At 38.5% G+C, this 21,046-nt stretch overlaps 1 protein-coding gene across 1 annotated transcript in view; it reads right to left on the bottom strand.

Moving 5' to 3' along the window:
- Nucleotides 1-7,259: 7,259 nt before the first annotated feature.
- GPX8 (glutathione peroxidase 8 (putative)) overlaps nucleotides 7,260-21,046 on the bottom strand; it is a 62,293-nt gene continuing 48,506 nt past the window's right edge. Inside the window, exon 3 of the mRNA XM_044063911.1 lies at nucleotides 7,260-8,225. Within this exon, the coding sequence (XP_043919846.1) occupies nucleotides 8,062-8,225 (164 nt within the window). The 3' untranslated portion in view covers nucleotides 7,260-8,061. The remainder of the gene's footprint in view (nucleotides 8,226-21,046) is intronic.

Here is a 21,046-nt window from a genome sequence, read left to right as displayed (position 1 = left end):
TCTGTCCATATAGGGCATGTATCTAAGACCTAAGATCCTCTTAGTGAGGTATTTTTGTGACTTTTCCAATTGTTGTAGGTGTCTAGTGAGGTACATACTGAATGAGGCATTGTATTTTATAATAGGTCTAATGAGGGACGAGTGGAGAGGGATTATGACCTCTTTCTTCCTGGATGAGAAACCTTTTGTAATGAGATGTGCCACACAGAAGGACTTTCTGACTATGGTGGCAATGTGGTTATCAAAGGAGAGGTTGCTGTCAACCTGTGTCCCAGGTCTCTTATCACACCTTCGGTGTTTAGTGGGCTACCGCCTATGTGGTAGTTCATGGTCACTGAACTTTTCCCAGAGGGAATGACAATGCTTTTTTGGCATTGAGCTTAAGGCTATGGTTCTGGCACCAGTCATCGGTGTCAGTGAGACATTTTTGTAGAATGTCTACATCAGTTGGAGAATCAGAAATGACTCTCAGTTTGCAATCATCTGCAAACTTGGTCAGCCAGAGTCCCTTTGTGTTGGCTTGAACTTCAGACAAGTAGATGCCAAACAGGAGGGCACCTAGGACTGATCCCTGTGGGACACCACTTGTAACTGGTCGGTAGTCAGATTTGGAGTCTGCTACTTTTACAGTGTGGGTTCTATCAGTGAGCCAATTGGCAACCCATCTTATGACATAGGGATTTATGCCTAGTTTACTGAGTTTATCTATGATTCCTGAGTGAGTGATGGTGTTGAAGTCCTTGGCAAGATCTAGGTAGACTGTGTGAACTACCTTGCCCTCATCCACAGTTCTGGTGACAGACTCGAAGAAGTCTATCAGGTTGAGCAGGCATGATCTACCTTTCACAAACCCAAATTGTGTGGGGTCCAGAGTTTGGAGATTCCCTATATCCTTATTTATAAGGTCCATGATGATGTGCTCCATAGCTTTACATATCAGACTTGTCAGGTTAATGAGCCGGTAGTTCCCAGGGTCTGTAGTTGTTTCCCCTTTGTGGAGTGGGATGTCCATAGCAGTGCACCATTCGGTAGGAACAAAGCCTGAAATGAGACTGTGATTGAACAGTGTACTCAGGTGCGGTGCCAGTTCATGTTGTAATTCATGTACAACACAGCCAGGGATATTATCAGGTCCCATGGAAGCTGTATTCTTGGCTTTGGACAGTGCGGTTTGTACCTGTGTAGCCGTGACAATAGGGACTTGGCATTCCTCATGTATTGTTATAGGCCCTTTAGGGGATGAAAGGGGGGTAAAGTAAAGTTGTTTTGTGGATATGCAGGACCTCCATCAAAGTGGGGTTTGACAATGCCTTGTATACCAGGCATAGATTTCCTCTCAACAGCCTGTAAGAGACAGAATGCAGCAATAGAGCCTTGAGACGGTCTGCATAGGACATAATACTTATGCCCTGTATTCTTTTAGTGAGGAACGTCTGTGGACATTCCAATTGCTGGATATGCCTGGTTAGGTACATAAAAAAGGGGACATTGTATTAAATGATAGGGCTGATAAATACTGAATAAAGTGGAACAATGACTTCCTTGGACCTAGATGCCATACCTTTGTTTATAAGTTGCACAATATAGAATAACTTCCCCACTACTGTAGACACATGATGGCTAAAGGCTAGATTACTATCTTTGTGTCCCCAAATCCGTGACTACTGGGTCAGCTCTTAGGTGTTTGCCGTCAGTATGATAGCTACCAGGTGTGGATGACTTCCTGAAGGATACTATTATGCATTTCTTGGCATTTAATTTTAGTCCATGGCTCTGGCACCAGTTATTTTTTTTTTTTGTGTCAGCCCTTCCTGAAGAACATTTGTGCTGGTGGGCGATTCAATGACAGCTCCTAATTTGCAATCATCTACAAATTTAGTCAGCATGAGGCTATTGACATTAGCCTTGACTTCAGAGAAGTAAGTGCCAAAAAGGAGTGGTCCCATGACTGATCCCTTAGGGACTCTGCTTTACGATTGGCCTCTTTGTAGAGGTGGACTCTCCAGTTCTAACTTCCTGGATCCTGTCAGTGAGCCAGCTGGCTATGCACTGGGTTACATAAGGATTTGTATCTAACCTCTTAAGTTTGTCAACAATGTCTGAGTGGGGTATTGTGCCAAATGCCTTGGCCAGGTCAAGGTAGACAGTGTGAACCATTTTGCCCTCATCCATTGCTTTCATGACCTTCTCAAAGTAGTCCACCAGGTTGTGTAGGCATGACCTCCCCTTGATGTCTGGGGGGGGGGTCTATGTCATTATTGATCATTTCCATGCTAATTCTTTCTGTGGCTTTGCATATGAGACTAGTGAGACTTATGGGTCTGTAGTTTCCTGGGTCTGTAGAAGCCCACCTTTGTGCAGAAGGGTGACTGCTCTCCATTCACATGACACAAAGCCTGTTTGGAGGCTACAGTTAAATAGCAATTCCAGAGGGCCTGATACATCATGTTTCATGCTCTTTAGAAGGCATCCTGGGATATCGTCTGGGCCCATTGATGTAGTGTTCCTGCCCTTAGAGAGAGCATTAATGACCTGTCCTCTAGTGATGGCAGGGGGAGCTATACTTGATGGTATTTCCTGAGGGATGGTTGATGGGAATAGAGGCAAAAAGTTGGAGCTGAATTTGTCAGCCAGTAGGTTTGCTATATCTTTTGGCTTAGTATGGGTGGCACAATTTACAATAAGCTGTGCACACAATTGTGTACTGCTTTTGAAGTTACGGACATAGCTAAAGAATGCTTTGTGGTTGTCCTTGGCCTGGGAGGCCAAATTTACCTCAAATTTGGCATTGGAAAAACATTTTGTCCTCTAAGTTGTTTGTTTAGTTTTATGAAAGTGCTTTTATCCTGCTGGGTGCTGCTCTTCCTAATTTTTGCCATGATTTTCTTCTTCTGTTATAAGACCTATTGATTTTCTGATTCCAGCAGAGTGGCCTGTTTTTTTAGTTAGTTCTGTACTACTTCCTGGTGGGTATAACTGCTTCTATGTAGCTGTTAACATGCTTGTATAGGGTTTCTGTGGACAGTTCTTTGTAGGCAATAGTGTTCTCAGGGTTTATGGGGGCTTGAAAGTTTAGCCTTAGAGTAGTTTCTGAATATTCCAGGGTTAGCTGGAGTTCATAGGTTAGTACTAGGCTGTCGGCCCTAGGGCCTATACAAGCCTAGCCATAACAATTCCCTGGCTATTTCTTCCCACAATATTTACTTCCCTGGACCCTTGTCTAGCAGGGTGACTGACGTGATCCCCAGGGTGAATTTCCCATCTCCCATCCAATCGTCAAGGTTCCTTTTGAAGAGGGCCAAAGAGGCGCTCTGCTTGACATGTATGGACAGTCTATTCCAGAGTCTGGGGATCTGTTGGCATGTTTTATTGCCCATTTTGTTGTGTTTGTTTTGTGTTGTGAGATCCCTGAGGGCGTCTCTCTGAGGATAGAGATTTATTTGTGTAGCAACCAACATGTCTGAGTTTCTCGGTTTGTGTTTAAGCAGGCTCAGCTCTGAGTGAGTAGACAATATGCAGAGTATAGCTGTTTTTTTTAGTTTAGCAGCGGTCAGAGCATCTGCTCTGCAGCCTGTGTGATTTTTTTTGTGAGATATTTCTATGGCCTTTCCAGTTGTTGCAGGTGTCTTGAGAGGTACATACCAAACGGGGGGCATTGTATTATATAATGGGTCTAATGAGGGATGAGTGCAGTGGGACAATGATCTCCTTTTTTCTGGATAAAAAGCCCTTAGTGATGAGGTGTGCCTCATAGAAGGATTTCCTGACTGTTGTGATGTGGTTATTGAACGTGAGATCACTGTCCACCTGTGTCCCTAAGTCTCTTATCACACTTTCGGTGTTTAGTGTACTGCCACCTATGTGGTAATTCATGGGTACATGGTTTTTCCCAAAGGGAAAGGAAAGGTTCCAGGTTTTATTTTCACTTCAAAGGAGACCATTTTGTGGTCTGACTTTGCCAGAGGAGATATTAAACTAGGGGTGCACAGCACTCTCCCATATTATTGAGCACGGGATCCAGTATGTTTGGACCCTGTATTGGTGCATTGACAATGAGGAATTTCTGTACCTGTACATTTGGTGTTGCATATGATTTCCACTTAATAGTGGGGTAATTAAAGTCACCCACGAATAAGGTTACTGGGTTGGATGGTGAGTAATTCCAATAAGTTTAAACACCTGGTATGGATTTTCTGGTTCGTAGAGGGAGACCTTTAGCTTGCAATGAAGTCATATTGCATTTTTCCTATGGTGATTTGAATGTGGAGAAGCTCAAGTGCATTGTCCTGTTTGACCAGCATTGAGGTATAGTTATTTTTGATGTAAATCAAGACACCTCCTCATTTAGTCCCTGCCTGTTTAGCAGCAGGTCTAAACGTGTGGAAGTCATTATAACCTTGCACTCTCCATGGCTTTAAACCATGTCTCTGTGACCTCACAGATGTCAGCATTCTCTAGGGTGAAGAGAGCTTCTAGGGAGTGAAGTTCCACTAAATCTATTTTAGAGGACAATTTAGACAAAGGACAGATGTGGATAAATATGTGTAGCGAAAGTGGCATCTAAATTTCTGATTTGTAACTATTTTTTATTTCTTCTAGTTAATTAACTCAATATGCATGAATTTTAAAAATGAATGTAAATGAATTGTTTTGCTGCACTATGCTATTTGCTATTAAGATAGACCTATACATATTTGAATTTGAGCCTATTTATAATTATGTTTTCATGAGCATTGCATTTGGACTTTTTTGCACTATTAAAACTGCTGTTATTTGTGGCATTATATCGCTACTTCCAAAATACTTTTTATGTTACAATAAAGGCTTAATTCATTGGATGTGTTCACTGCTCCAAAACAAATGCAGTGTGGTATACTTAAACTGAGGTTTTCTGTTTTGTAAATTTACTTATAATGAAGCCCATTTGTGTGAAACAGCTACAGAGATCTATTGTTATTAACAAAGGTAAAACTCCACAAGCTAGCACACAATATAGCTCTCATTCAAACTGGAAGTTTACTCAAAAGTCTAAGCAGATTTTATCCAGATTTAAAGCACATAAAAACATCAAGTCTGAACATCAATAGGTGAAAAAGCATACCGGTTTCAGCTTATAGCTTTCATCAGTGCTAACTAAATGTGCCCTCAAAAACCAACATATAAATGAAAACAGTAAATTGTCTCCAGAATTCTACTCATTAATTATAATTGTTCATTAACCCCAGGGGAAAACAAAGCCCCTAATTTAATTATCCACATACATTCCTTATAATTAAGAAAAGAATGTAGACCTTCCTGCTGCATATATTGTTTATGAATTCTATCAATAATAGTAAAGGAAAATTTAGCAGTGGTATGTTTTAAACTATGCTTATATAAGGCATTCATACTTCTGGCACACCTAATATCACTTGGGTGTTAAACAATACTTTATTAAACTACACAAGGAAAAACAAAACCCGGATTGAGCGCTTTCTTCCCTTCCACAGGGATTTCATCAGAATCACTGATCACCCATTAAATTAATCATTTTATAGTCCCCCATGAATAATTAATTAGTTAATTAATTGCTTTGATTTTCCTTAAAGTTACATTGAATATTTACAAGGAAACCTTCTTATATATATCTCACTATAATAAGAAAAATCCTGAACCACATTTGTAAGGTACCAAATGGGATCCCTTGTGCAAACTCATCCATAAAACATCATACTTTTTAAAAAAATATGTAAAATATATTTAACACTTTTTAAACACTTTAAAAACTTTTTGAGGAAACATTTGAACACTTTAACAAGGGTAAACTATTCTATAAATTTCACATGTCTAAACACCCATGTATATAATAAGAACCCATACCAATAAAGAACAAATAAACTGTCTGAACATGTTGGGACAGCTGCTTGAGGTATTCTGTGGGGTTACTGTATAAAAACATCTTAAAATTGATGCCAGTGTAATTTGAATAAATAACTAAAGTTCATCTAAACACATATCTAAGATCTGTCTAGAAACTTGCTACAATTTCCATAAACCAAAATATCAAATAACCTGGGACAATTGGGAGAGGTAAAGGACTTCTGTTTTGGGACAAACTTACAAAAACTATAGTGCCCACAAGGATAGCAGCCCATTAATTTGCTGCCATCCAATTTCATCTGTACATCATCGTGGACCATTTTATTCCCTTTCTTATAATGATTAAACCAACCACTCATATTCTTGCCTTTCCTATATAAAAACCTACACTTGTCTTGCAATAATTCCTTTACCCTATCATCCATTTGTAATATATCCCAATGCTGATAAATGACGTTCTGCAAAAAGCCAGTATTTATTCCAAAATACATAATGAACCTAAGGGGTGATTCTTGTGTCTGGTCTTTAACTCATTATTTAAGTGCTTGATGTCTGTAAACCTGTTGTACAGAAGATACAGCCTTTTGAGTATTCCTGTTAGAATAACCCCTATTGTGAAACCTTGTTACCATATCTTTAGCCTGTATATCATAATCTGCCGCTATTAAACATATTCTTTTAAGTCTTAAAAACTGAGACTTAGGAATATTGTTAATAACATGTTGGGGTGGCAACTGGTAACATGAAGAAGGGTATTAATTTGGGGATTTTTCCCATGGACAGTACTTCTCAAAGTTCCATCATCTAACACATTCACTTCAACATCCAAAAAAGTAATTACCTTTAGGTGATAATTAACAGTGAATTTGATACCCCACTAAATTTCAGTTAAATATTCTACAAATTCATGTAGATATGTATAATCAGAATGCCAAACCAACCAACAATTGTCCAAGTAGCGGCACCAAATGTCCATAGATCCCAGAAAAATATTATGACTGGCATAATAAACCAAATGATGCTCCATAAATCCCATGAATAAGTCGACATAGATGGGAGCAGTCCCGCCCAATGCTAGCTTTGGATTTTTGGCTCACACAGACATTTTTGTATGATCCTGGGTTCAGTACTTTCTTCTTATGCCTCACTGAGCATGTGCTGACCAAAAATGTTTTTTATTTTGACAATTCAGGTTATCTTCAACTTAAAGGAACAGCGATGGGAGTATCTTTTGCTCCCATATATGCCGACTTATTCATGGGATTTATTGAGCATCACTTGATTTATGATTATACCATATTACACCATAAAAGTTTCTCAGCTAATTAGCACTTACCACAGAATTATGCAGCACAGACTGATAACTGATTACATAAAAAGACAAGTAGCATAAAAGGAAATAGTTTTCAGTCACCTTTAATGGTTGCATTTATTCTGTATACATTAAAGGCAATATCACATTTAAATAAGATATTACCAAAAATGATTTTGTGCATGGACCACTTAACTAAATTCCTTTGGTTGTATTGTAGACATGATTTGGACATTCAATTTCTTTAAAACAGAAACCCCTGTGCAGAAAAGGACATTTCAGCAAATTCAGTAACCTTAACACTCATCATAACTTCCATGTTGCAAATGAAATCCAGGGACAGGCACTTAAAAATATTGCAGAGACTGTTTACTGATGTGTTAATGTTTATGCCAAACTGAGAATAAGTAAGTAGAAATTACTATGCTGGCCATAAAAAGCACGTAAGGACTGACTGGTTTCTTATTTGAAGAGTTATGGAAATACATTTCATTTTTTAATAGAACTATGCAATGGTGGTATATAGCAAAGTAAAAAAAAGACATACTTAGTACTGTCCCTGAAAAATAGGGACACTTGCATGTCGGATGACAAAGTCTGTGAAGAAAAAGTAACAACTTCTATGAGTGTTATTCTTCCCATAGTGGTTATAGATTGTAGGAAAGGTTGAGGTCCTCAGATGAAATTTCACAGTAAACAGTACATGTTCCTTTTGACATGCTTTAAGGTGAACTGCAATGTGAAAAAAGTAAAGAATTTGTTCGCTGGCCCAATCTGTACAAAAGAAAAGGCCGTATTAAGTATTAGCCAGTTTAGATGAGCATTGCTGTTGTTCCCACTGTAGCAGACATCCAACAGAAAAATATGAAATATCAAAACTACTTTAATCTTCAAAGTTCTTCTCTCTTTTTTAAGATGAGCTGTCCAACTATAGCAGCTACTTCTTTTCGGATGTTTTCTATTGGCTCTTCTGGCTTCCAGTATTTTAAGACCTTCCCATCAGGACCAACAAGGTACTTAAAAAAATTCCACTTAGGTTGCACCTTTGTAGAATCTGTAATTACAACAAACAAAGGAACCAATTATACAAAAATGCAAATGTTGTTCAATAAAACATATTTAAGACAAAATATGTTATTTCCAGCTTGATAAACCAGCATAAGCTAAACTGTTGCAATATGTATTTACTTAATTCATCTGTTTAATGTCTAAGTGGACTGATATAAAGGACCACCTTCACCAATGATCTAGGTCACTGTGTAAACAGAGCACAGACTTACATCTGTGCAGAGTACAATAACTGCATACAGGTGAAGAAAGTATATTAAATAACCTGCAGAGAAATGACACAGATGTCTGAAATATCACAGTTTTAATTTTACAATATATATATATATATTATTTGCCAAGCTTTATGTAGTATTTTCCAGTAGTATATCTTTGTACTTTGAACTGATGTGTTTATAGTTGGGGGCATATTAATTATGCCATCTAAGTTATGTGATATACTTGATAGTGCATATATATATATATTTGTATCTAGTGTCCTGCGTTATCGTTTTGTGATTCGTTTATGTACACCAAATGTTAGGAACTTATTAAGTGTGTCTCTTGGGAGACTCAGCGCAAGGAAAGCTGTGTCTTAATTACTAAATAGTGAAAATCACTGTCTTTTGTTTTGGCTATAAAAGGGAATACAAGCGATTGTTATATATACAGAGAAACCTGATGCAATTTCTTAACATTTACAGATAGTTTTAATTCTGCTTTTCCATGCTTTGTTTATATACACAGCAATGAAACGTCTGCAGTGTAATGAAAGCACTAATTTAATGCTTGGCAACATATATTCAGCTGATTCAATAGTAAAATTATCTAATTAATTTCCCGCGCTTTGCAGGATAAATAATGATTTGCATCTGTTTAATGATATTCGATGAGCGCGGATTTACCACGTGAAAGCGCCTTTATTCTCTGTTTCACAAAGGATTGTCTGGATTTTTTTACGGATTACTACTTTATTTTTATTCAAGTTTTGGTAGTTTATGAACTATTTTGCTGCTCATTCCTGGTGGTTGGTTCACCACTTTTGCTTTTACTATTTCCAGTTTTTTGGTGAGTGAACCATTCAACAGTGTTACCGGCTTTTTCTTCAGCATATATATATATATATATATATATATATATATATATATATATATATATCCGCGGTGATGGTGCTGCGGTAGCGTTGCCGCCTCACAGTACGACGCTGTCCGGTTAGATTCTCAGCTAGAGTGTCTTCTGTGTGGAGACATGCGTGAATGTGTGTATCTTCTTTGAAGGATGTGCGTCAGGGCTGGCAACTCGGCACGTAAAAATCTACTGCCAATCATTAGCGGACCGGAGTTCCGCTGTGGCGACCCCTAACCGGGAAAAGCCGAAAGACACAACAATATATATATATATATATATATATATATATATATATATATTGCACAGAATGAGCAAACAGCCTAGTCTGTAGGAACAATCCATAAAATAAAACCAGACTGAAAAATACAGTAGAAAATTCGATTCAAATCAACAGAAAAAGAGAATAACAACTGACCATGAAGCATAAATGATTTTAGGGAGGGTAATTTGAAGAATATATTACTTTATAGGGAAGTGAGATGGCAGTTGAGACTAAAGGCTAACATTTTCCCTGGTTTGAATGAATATATTAGCATTAAAGCTATCTTAGTTGACAAAGCAGGGAAAGTATAAAAAATGTCATTCCTGTCCATATTTATTAAATGCAACACATATACATAAATATATATAAAACAATTTTTTGTATAAAGCAATTTTATTAAGTTTTTAACAATTTACTGTTTATGTATAAAAAACTCTTTAAAGTCAATATAGAAGTGTTTTAAATTTTATTAACATTGTTACTGCACATATTAGTGTGATAGATTAATTAATTAATTTTGTTGAGATGTTTTTAAAAATTTTCAACTTTATTGATTGATTGAGACAATTAAGGGTAGTATAAATATAGGAGTGGTGCCATTATAATTTTGTCTGATGAAGTCTATACTGGTAGACAAAAGCGCTTACTATCTGTTGTTGGAATAAAGAATTATTTATCTTCCTTGGTGACTTGGAACCAGTTTTTGTCTTATACAATCCATAAAATAAAACCAGACTGAAAAATACAGTAGAAAATTCGATTCAAATCAACAGAAAAAGAGCATAACAACTGACCATGAAGCATAACCAAATAGATTGATTTGGTAAACAAGTGCGAATTCTGCTTCTAAATGATGACAGCTCTGTGATTTTGCTTGTATTTGCAGGAAGAATACTTAAAAGCATATGCTAATACTCTGATTTCAGCTGTGAAGAGTGATTCTGTCATTACTTGACATTAATGAACAAGATGGTTCACTTTTCACAGATTTATCAGCTATGATGGTTCGGATATAATACAGGAAAGGTATTTCCACAGAAAAAAATGAAAAGGTCAAACTTTTAGTTATAGACAGCTGCTTTGCTCTAACAAGGGGCAGGTATCATCGTTTCCATTGGCTAAAAGAAATACATTAGAAACTTTATTAAGGCAGATTTTTTTAGGCAATGTAAGTTACACTGTGAACTTCAGACCTCAGTTGGATCCACAAATCTGGTTCTGTGGATGAGGAGGTATTTTATTTATATATGCCTTCCCACACCTTAGCTAAGACTCAGTGTGTGTTGCTACAGCCAACTCTCAGATGAGCATGAGACAGATATAGGTCAGTCTGTATAATGGTTCAAGATGAGTCCAGTACCTGATCACACACTCAAGTTGAAGTTGGTGGGAGGTTGGCATAATGGTTAAGGTGTTTACCTTGCAAACACAAGGTGCAGCGTTTGATTCTCATATGGGGTAGTTGGCTAGGCTTAAAATGACCCACAAGGGCAGTTAGTCTAGTAATAATCTATGAACCTATGATATCTGCTCAATAGGAATATCTTTAGGGTTCCACACAAAGTGAACAAGGGAAATTTGGCCAATTGCCATTTTTTATAAATTTTTTTGAGAGTGACAAAAAAGAGTTAACTGTGATCTTTATCTGCAGATAACATGGTTTAGAGATTGTTTTAGACAGAAACAACCCCACACTTATAAAATGTGTACTGTAGGCAGTCTGAATAGAGAGAATCATACCTCTTAACCTCTTAGAGCAATGAATCTGGACAAAGCCACAAATAATGGGGGGGAGGGGCAAAGGTGAAAAAATAGGGACACCTTCTAAATATTGCCCTTACAAACTTAGAAAGTTAATAGAATAACCAGTTTTATATTAGCATGAATTTTCTGAAGGATATGAAATCTGAAACTCCAGTATTTGCCATTATTTTGTGACTTCTCTCCTCAATGATTGGCCAGTGATTTTCCAGAAAAACAGTTTTATAGGAAACACATAGAAAATATGAGGCAAAAATGTGGACTTTCTGTGAAAATCTATACAGTTGAGAGGTATGGAGGGAATACTTCACAAATAAGAGATCAGCACAAAGTCATCAGCATACAGGGATGAATTTAAATCTCACAGATAAGTGTAACAGCTATTTATAAACTGGGAGAGCAGTGGACACCTCAGAACAGAACTCTGAGGTACTCTCCTGGTAAATATCCTTAATGTGGACTGAGTATGAGTAAATAATCTTTGTCTTTCCTCAAAGGCAGTGTGTCCAGGTCTCTAGTAAGTAACCTAACATCAAGTACAATTAAAGGATATGGCATTGGTGTGAAAAGTCTCTTGTTGGTCTACAAACAGCAATCCTTTTGCAGTAAACAGATTCAGTTTCTACAAATAAACAACTAGTACGGTATTTCATTTCTTGTATCCATGTTTTATAAAAGAGATAATGTCATATTTATTGATAAAGTCCAGACTTATTCATACACAAATTTTTCAATGATTTTGACCAGTAAGAGGAAATAAAATATTGGGCTGAAGTCTGAAGGCCCTTTAGGAGTTTCTTGTTAAAACAAAAGCTGGCAGGAAGTATTGCCATCATGGAATAACTATCTTAACTCATTGCTTCCAAGAAAAGTATAGTCATCAGGAATGTAGAGTTCCTGGGGTCTATATTATAACATCGAAGTCTTAAAACTTTGAATGTTATAATATCGACCCCTATATAGAGCAAATGCTTGAAATAGCAAAGCTGCAGAACACCGAATATTTTCCTAGGGAAAGTATTCGGTGGGCCGTTTCTGCGGCTTTGCTATTTCCTCGACTGTGGTGCAAAGGTGACGGACCGCGTTAAGGTAAGTGTGCGAACGGATCGAGGTAAGGTGAGTGTGCGATAGTTAGGGACCTTAGGGTTAGGGAGTGGGTAAGGTGAGTGTGCGATAGTTAGGGACCTTAGGGTTAGGGAGCGGGTAAGGTGAGTGTGCGATAGTTAGAGAACTTAGGGTTAGGGAGTGGGTAAGGTGAGTGTGCGATAGTTAGGGACCTTAGGGTTAAGGAGCGGGTAAGGTGAGTGTGCGATAGTTAGGGACCTTAGGGAGCGGATAAGGTAATGGCAATCGAACCAATGCAGTCGAGCATGACATTCTCAGGTATATGTAGTCAGGCAGGTGGTGCACACGTGGGTGATGTTTGTATGAGATCATGGAACAGTGTGGATCGGGAGACTTACCCTATTCTGCACTGTAGTGCGATCTCGGAGTCGGAATATATAAGTGGCAGGGTGTGTGGGGGTGTGCAGCCCGCACAGGGGGCTTGCCCCCTGCAAAAAATGACTGTCAGTGCATTGTAGTACAGACATCAGAGTGCAGGAGTCGAATTTGACTTAGAATGGTTTGGTGTCTGACCTTTCATACTGCTTACTATTGTGAACATCGAATATGTAAACCTCATTTTTGCTAGGTTTATGTTGTGATGTTTGATGTTTTAATTGTAAACTATATATATATATATATATATATATATATATATATATACACACACACACACACACACACATATATATATATATATATATATATATATATATGTAAGAAATACTCCGCACCTCCACAAGGTAAACGCTCCCGTGGACGTAAAAATAATGTGCAAATATACAAAAACAGTACTCATTCACGGTAGCAGAACACAGCAGCTGGAAAAGACATCCAAGTTCAAAAGTCCATAAATCAAAAATTTAATTAAAGTTTTTTTTATTAATACTTGCAGTTGGATCTAATTTTTGATTTATGGACTTTTGAACTTGGATGTCTTTTCCAGCTGCCGTGTTCTGCTATCGTGAATGAGTACTGTTTTTCTATATTTGCATACATATATATATATATATATATATATATATATATATATATATATATATATATATATATATATATATATATATATATATATATATATATATATATACATCTCAACAGAGTGGGATAGGGAAATATTTAGGATGTGATGTTGTTAAGGGCTATAAAAGAGTATTTGCAAAACATTATGAAAAATTTAACATGTGTCCAGGTCTCTAGTAAGTAACCTAACATCAAATACAATTAAAGGATATGGCATTGGTGTGAAAAGTCTCTTGTTGGTCTACAAACAAAAAAATTGAGTCATACACTGTCATGTGGAGGGGATAGTGTTAGTAGAAAATGATATTAAAATTTGGTGAGTAGTGTGAAAACATTCTGATATAACTGGTAAAGCAGTTATGAATATTAATAATATTTTCATATCTGTGTTAATATTGTAAAAGCTGGATGACCTTCAGGTGAATAAATGGTGCTATCATATACACAATGTTAAGGCACACAGTGTTGGTACCATGCTTGATATCTAGCATGCACAGTTTTGTCTAAAGTAATATTGTTCACATGTTCATAGGTTTTTACTAGTCAGGTGGACTGGGTGGCTATATATAGCTTGCTGATGCACCATGGAGAGTTTAGTGGATAGCTTTGCCACTCCATTCAATGAGGGACATACTGCTTACCTCAGTGGATGTCCATTCTATAATCAAGACAGAATATGAAGGATACCAGTGTTACATTGTTTCCCTCGCAGAAGGAGCTTGTTCAATTGCAAAGGTTTCTTTGGGGCAAGGATGCCATCTGTCCAAGAAGTTTTGTTTATGTTTGCATGAAGGCTAAGATCCTTGGAGTGAGTGTTTCAGATTCACATATATTTCTGAGGTGGAGGAGGTCTAGTAGGACAGGGTCTTTCGCAGTCCAGTAAAACACCTCTGACTATGTGTGTTAGATGAGCTAGAACACAATATTGGGCAAGACCTAACATAATTTAAGCTCATGACCTTTGATCAGCAAAACTAGTGCATTAACAGCTGTGATGCAGTGCATCCAAAAGCCATGAAACTACCCTGCCTGGGAATCAAACTCATGGTGTAGCACTGAGAGCACTACATCTTGACTGTTAGATCATTAGTGACTAGACCAGAAAGAATCCAAGCACATGATGTGAAAACAGAATCAAAAGACTTCTGATCTTCTAGCATTACAGGTAAGTGTGTTACCTTTGAGCCAGTCACTGACACTGTTATTCTGAAAAGCTGTGAAAATATTATATGCACAACTTGCATAGATTTTGCAATATTACAAAAAACAACATGTAATGCACTAGTGTCACGCATCACTGGTAAGGTCTTAGAAGGTTAATGCTTTCTGTTTGAAACATTGGGTATATATTACATGGTTATAGAGCTGTAACTCTTTGTTTGACCGTGACACTGGTATTTTTTGGCAAGTAAAATGCCATTTTCTTTCATAAATTTGCAATACAAATATCAGCATCACCAAACAGACCATTGACACTATTGCCAGCATGTTACCCATTGTCTAATGAAAACTTTTCTAATTTTACATTTTTGTGGCTTTTCATTTGTAAGATAATGCAAATCATATGAGGTATTTTTTTCAACAGATAATTTTGGAGGAAAACTCTAAGAAAGCAAATGGTTTCCTAGCTTAGAAGACTTCAGGAAGCCAAGGGAATATATAACCTCCTGGTGCTCAGGACGGTATGTGGTATGAAAGGCGGAATATAGCAGCCCATCCTGAGCTAGCTTTTGTCACACAGTGAAAGCAGAAATGGCTTGTTAAGTCCAATGCAGAAGGTATTTGATTCACCTACTGATTATATTCATATAACCAGATTAGGTTTAGATAACCTATGCAAAGAAAACCCAGAAACATAGGAACAATAGTAGGCAAATGATCACGAAGAACATAAAATGCCTAGTCATATACATCTTTAAGTAGACACATGTAAAGGTTGTGGATTTAAAATCAGTAAGCACACTGAAAAGCACAGATGGTGATGACACATGAAGAATATAGACCACAGATAATTGTATCTTGCTGTGGCAAACAATATGATCTAACATTTAGCTAACCAATGGCTTATTCATTGAGAAAGGTAATGGTACCAGAAAGGGTAACCAAGAGTAGTGTGTAGAAATTAATAAGGAAACATTGCCCACATATTTTATCCCTAGCTTATCACATCTGTGCCAGTGGTATTCCATGACGAGGCTTTAAAACAGAAAGATATGAAGCTTAAGGTAAATTTCAGATATAAGTAACATATCAGTACTCAGTAGCTATCCAGGCAATGACAATATTAACTTCATTCACTCATTCATGCATTTTTGATACCTGTTTTATCCTATTCACATTATCCTGTTCAAGTTTGCAGTTGAAGTAGAGTGTATCTTGTTAAGCAACTGAAGTAAAATTAGGACCAGTTGTTTCAGGAGACACGGACCAGTTCTTGAGGGGAAATAAGTCCAATACAGGATGCACACACACACACACACACACACACACACACACACACACACACACACACACACACACACACACACACACACACACACATGCACACACAGAACATATGCACACATACAGGCATTTTGGAGGATTAAATCACTGGTTTGCCTGCCAACATGTCTTCATGATTTGGGAAGAAATGGAAGATGCTAATAAAAACTCACATGTATGATGTGAGAACATACAGGCTCCCTAGAGAAAGCATAATAGCAGGGAACCAAACTGGAAAACTAAGATCTTTGAGGCAAGAATGCTAACTGTTACACTCCTGTCTCAGAAACAGCAGAAAACCTCAATTTATTTATCAATTTATTTATACCTGTCTAAATAAGTAACAATATGCTCCAAGACTAGGCTGTTATTTTCTTGGAGCCTGAGTACTGTACTGTACCGAAAGGTTACCCTGTCACTTAGTCAAATGTTCACATAGGGAGAGTCCAGAATATTGAGCCAAAAAGCTTGAAATCCAAAATATGAAAGGTTCCCAGTGAATGGGACTTGTATAATACGGGACTGTGGTGGAGCAGGGATCACGTACTGGTCCTTTCCTCACTGTGATATGATCTTGGTATTGGTATACTTAATTTACATGGGGTGTGTAGGTGCATGGGGGGTTGCCCACCAGCAAAAACAGTTGTTTTCTTTGTTTTTTTTGTGGCTTTGGTATTTTGGATTTTGAGCTTTTTAACTTAATATTCTGGACATTCAGATGAATGACAAGAGATCTACTGAAAGACGAGCTGAAATCCCTTCCTAGCACTGATTTGAGATGGTATTAAAGAAACACTTAGTGGGCAATGTGCAGCCAATGAGCCTAAATCCATCATGAGTAATAAAAATCACAAAAAAAGATTAGTGCAAAAAGATCAGAGAAGTTAAAAAGTGAGAGAAGAAGGAAGAGATCAGCCATAGAAGGTTTAAGTATGAGTAACAGTGAAGGGAGGCAGACAATTATTAAAATATAGTGCAAAAGCAACAGTGCAGAATCAGAAAATAAGCCTTGATGTTAAAAGAGAAGAATACCAAGCTAGAGCAACAAGCAGGGACCAAAGCAGCAGCAGAATGAGCTAGAAAAGTAAACCAATTAAACAGAAGTGGAGAGGTCAGCTCTTAACACAACTGCAAGTAGAACGAAATGTAGGTGAGAGTTTAGTAACAGGCTCACCATACGGTAACATTTCCAGGCTGATATTACATTGATTTCCAAACTGACTCAGTCCAGTGTATGTCAATATGACACAGAAGAATTGTACAAAATTTCTAAAGTTGCTGAAGAGTTCAAAAAATAAAAATCTCAATAAAGGTGAAAAGCATTAACGCTACTTAGCCTGCAAAGCCACTCAATTATCTGGCTCTGTACTAACATTCAGAAAGTTATACAGTCAAACAGGGTTGAAAAATATAATTTACGGTATTAAATACAATAAGTGTTTTGTCCTTTGGCTGTATAGTTTGGATGAAGAACAGATAATCCTTTATTTGTAATTTTGTCTTTAGCATAGAGTCTAATGCAACACAATTCAGTACAATAAAATGTTTGCTGTGGAGAACATGGGAGAAAATTATAAACTGATAATTTACATGAAATTTCAAGCATGGTGCAGAGATGTAGTGAGGACAATTTTTTAGTAGAACTCAGACAGTCAGTTCAGAAATACTGGCATTAGAGTACCTGGACAGCAGAACAACATATTTTCAATGTCTGCAGGTTGACAGGTATGATCTACTGTGGGAAAACACTTAAAAACATACAGAAGGTACTCACTGCTAATTAATTAGGTAACTGACTTCAAAGCAGACAGAGGGTATAAATGTGGGACTGGTTACTCAGTATAGCCAAGAAGCATCATAGATGCTAGTACAAGCTATGATAACTTTAAAATAATGCATCTTCCATAAAGTTTTGTACCTACCATAAATGTAGATGTTCGAGTGCTAATACAGCTGCAGTCCTTACATATGGGGTTCTCCTGCCGTCAGGCGGGTCCTCGGTCGGCCGAATTCCAAAGTCTAGGTCCAGCGTCGGTTGTTGTCGCCTTCTTCCCTGATGCAAGTGCAACAGGGGTATATAAGACACGGCCAACGCCATTTTCTTCAGTCTTTCTTGCCCCAGATGTCAGGTGCCCCCAGAAAGAAGGCAATACATAATTTATATATCTATGTATAGTCATGCAATGCAATATAATCAAAATTCAGTAGTTGCAAGCAAACACACCATAGAAGGATAACCCAAACAGGTTGTTTGTGGAGGAGTTAGCCACTAGGCCTGTACCAAGAGGGGAAGGAGGGAGCTGGACTGCAGCTGTATTAGCACTCGAACATCTACATTTATGGTAGGTACAAAACTGTACTATGTTCATCGTGCATACAGCTGCAGTCCTTACATATGGGTAGAATCCCAAAGCTACGCACAGGGTGGTAGGCACTAGGTGGAATTAGGAGGAGCCAGAATGCCCTGCACCACAGCAGTGGCAAAACCTGCTCTAGTTTTGGAGTATAAAGGTAGGTGGTAGTGTTTAGTGAAGGTATGCACCGAACTCCAAGTGGCTGCCTCCAAAATATCTTTGGTAGGAACTCCTTTGAGGAAGGCTGTAGAGGTAGCTGTGGCCCTTGTGGAGTGGGATCGGATGCCTGTAGGCACAGATTTACCATGAAAGGAGTAACAAAAAATGTATGCAGTGGCCTATCCATTTTGAAATTGTCTGTTTGGAATTTGGATTCCCTTGGGCTCCTACAGCATAGGACACAAAGAGTTGTTCTGATTTCCTGAACGGCTTTGTTCTGTCTAAATAGTAACGCAGCTGTCTATGGATGTCTAAGGAGTGTAGCAGCCTTTCCCCTTTGTTTTGAGGATTGGGGTAAAAGGTAGGTAAGTGTATGGCCTGATTTAAAGCAACCCTAGATACTACCTTAGGCATAAATGACGGGTTGGTTCATAAGGAAACCCTGTCCTGATGGAAGATGAGAAAGGGCTGCACAGCCATGAGGGCTTGTAATTCCGAGACCCTACGAGCTGAGGTAATAGCCAGAAGGAAAGCTGTTTTCCAGGACAAATACTGTAAATCTGTTGAGGCAGTTGCTTCAAAGGGAGGCAATGTCAATTTTTCCAGTATGTAATTAAGATCCCAGGCTGGGGTTGGTTGTTTCCTTCTAGGTCTTATATTCTTAGCCCCTCTGAGGAACTGTCTTAAGAGTGGGTGAGAGAATAAGGGTGGATCAGTGTTGTATTCTGCAGAAATGGCTGAGGCATGGATTTTAATGGAGGAGAATGACAGTCCACTGTTCAGCAGCTCAGTTAGATACTGTAATATCTGAGGCAAATTCAGTTTTCTAGGATCCTGGTCCTTTTTCTCATTCCAAGCGCAAAACCGTTTCCATTTTGCGGTGTAAGCTTTTCTAGTAGATGGCCTTCTGGCTTCCAAAATGACATCCTGTACCTCCTTGGAGAGTAGGGTCTGTTGTGGTGTTAAGGAATTTTCCATGCAGCCAGATTGAGTGTTTTCAGCTGACTGTGAAGAGTTTTGTAGCTGTGCTGAGTCAGAAGGAGAGGCATTAGAGGTAGGGTCCAGGGAGGAGAATGTGTTAGGCTCCTCAGGAGTGGATACCAGTGTTGTCTTGGTCAGTCTGGAGCAATCAGTATCATCTTTGGTCTGTCTGTTCTTGTTTTCAAAAGCACCTTGGTCAGTAGAGGAAGAGGTGGAAAGGCATAAACTGTCCGTGCTGCCCAACTGAAAGAAAGGGCGTCCACTCTTCAGGCCTTTGGATGAAATGTCCTTGAGCAGAACTTTGTCAATTGGTGATTTTTGTGGGAGGCAAAGAGATCTATGTCTGGCCTTCCCCAGGCTTGGATTATCTTTGTAAACACTTGAGGATGCAACTTCCATTCGTGAGGGTCTGTCATATTTCTGCTTAGATTGTCTGCCAGCGTGTTTTCCATACCTGGCAAGTACTGTGCTTGAAGCTCGATTTGCCATTCCAGAGCCCTGTTCCAAAGTGACATGGCCAGCCTGCACAGGGGGTATGAATGCGTTCCTCCCTGTTTGTTTATGTACCACATTACTGTGGTGTTGTCTGTTCTTATTAGTAATTGCCCTGGATGCAGGAGGTACTTGAAAGCTGTAATTGCATTTATCACTGCTAGCATTTCCTTTTGATTGATGTGAAGGTGCTTTTCCTTTTGGGACCATTTGCCCTGAATGCACCTGTCTGTCATGTGTGCCCCCCAGGCGTAGTCTGAGGCGTCTGTTGTGATGACTTGATTTGCTTGAGGCTTGCTGAATGGTAGACCTGCGTTTGTTTGGCATGCTTGAGCCCACCATAGAAATTCCTTTTGTAAACATGGAATAAGTGGTATTATTGTTTCCAAACTGTGGCTGTGTTGAGACCATAGGTTTTTTAGGTACCATTGAAGTTTCCTCATATGCAACTTTGCACATGGGATTAGAAGAATGCAAGATGCCATGAATCCCAGCGCCTGCAGGATTTTCCTTGCAGTTAGCCTGGTACAATTTGCTAGTATCTTGAAGTACTGAGTTAGTTGCCCCTGTTTTTCTGGCGTAAGATAGGCCATCTGGGTGTTTGTGTACAAGTTGGCACCCAGGAAAATTATTTTCTGAGATGGTGTTAGCCTGGATTTCTCTTTGTTGACTGTGTATCCCAGAGAATTCAATAACTGTATTACATAAGCCAGATGCTCCAGAAGTATGTGCTTGCTGTCCACTTGGATCAGGCAGTCGTCCAAATAAGGGTATATTTGTATCCCTTGAAGTCTGCAGTAGGCAATTACTGATGCCAGGCATTTCGTGAATACTCTGGGTGCAGTAGATAAGCCAAAGGGCAATGCAGAGAATTGATAGTGGATTGAACCTGCAAGAAATCTGAGGTATCTTCTGCAGCTTTGTCTGATTGGGACATGCAGGTATGCCTCCTTGAGGTCCAATGTTACCAGCCAAGACCCCTTGCCCAGCATGGGAATAAGCTGCTGTAAGGTGAGCATCTTGAATTTTGGTACTAGTAGAAATGTGTTTAGGATGGATAAGTCCAAAATGGGTCTCCAA

The sequence above is a fragment of the Protopterus annectens genome, chromosome 2.part2, assembly GCF_019279795.1.
Source record: "Protopterus annectens isolate FY-2018-M chromosome 2.part2, PAN1.0, whole genome shotgun sequence".
Lineage (NCBI taxonomy): Eukaryota > Metazoa > Chordata > Ceratodontiformes > Protopteridae > Protopterus > Protopterus annectens.
The sequence above is the reverse complement of the archived record's forward strand: the minus strand, read 5'-3'. Positions and strand labels throughout refer to the sequence as shown.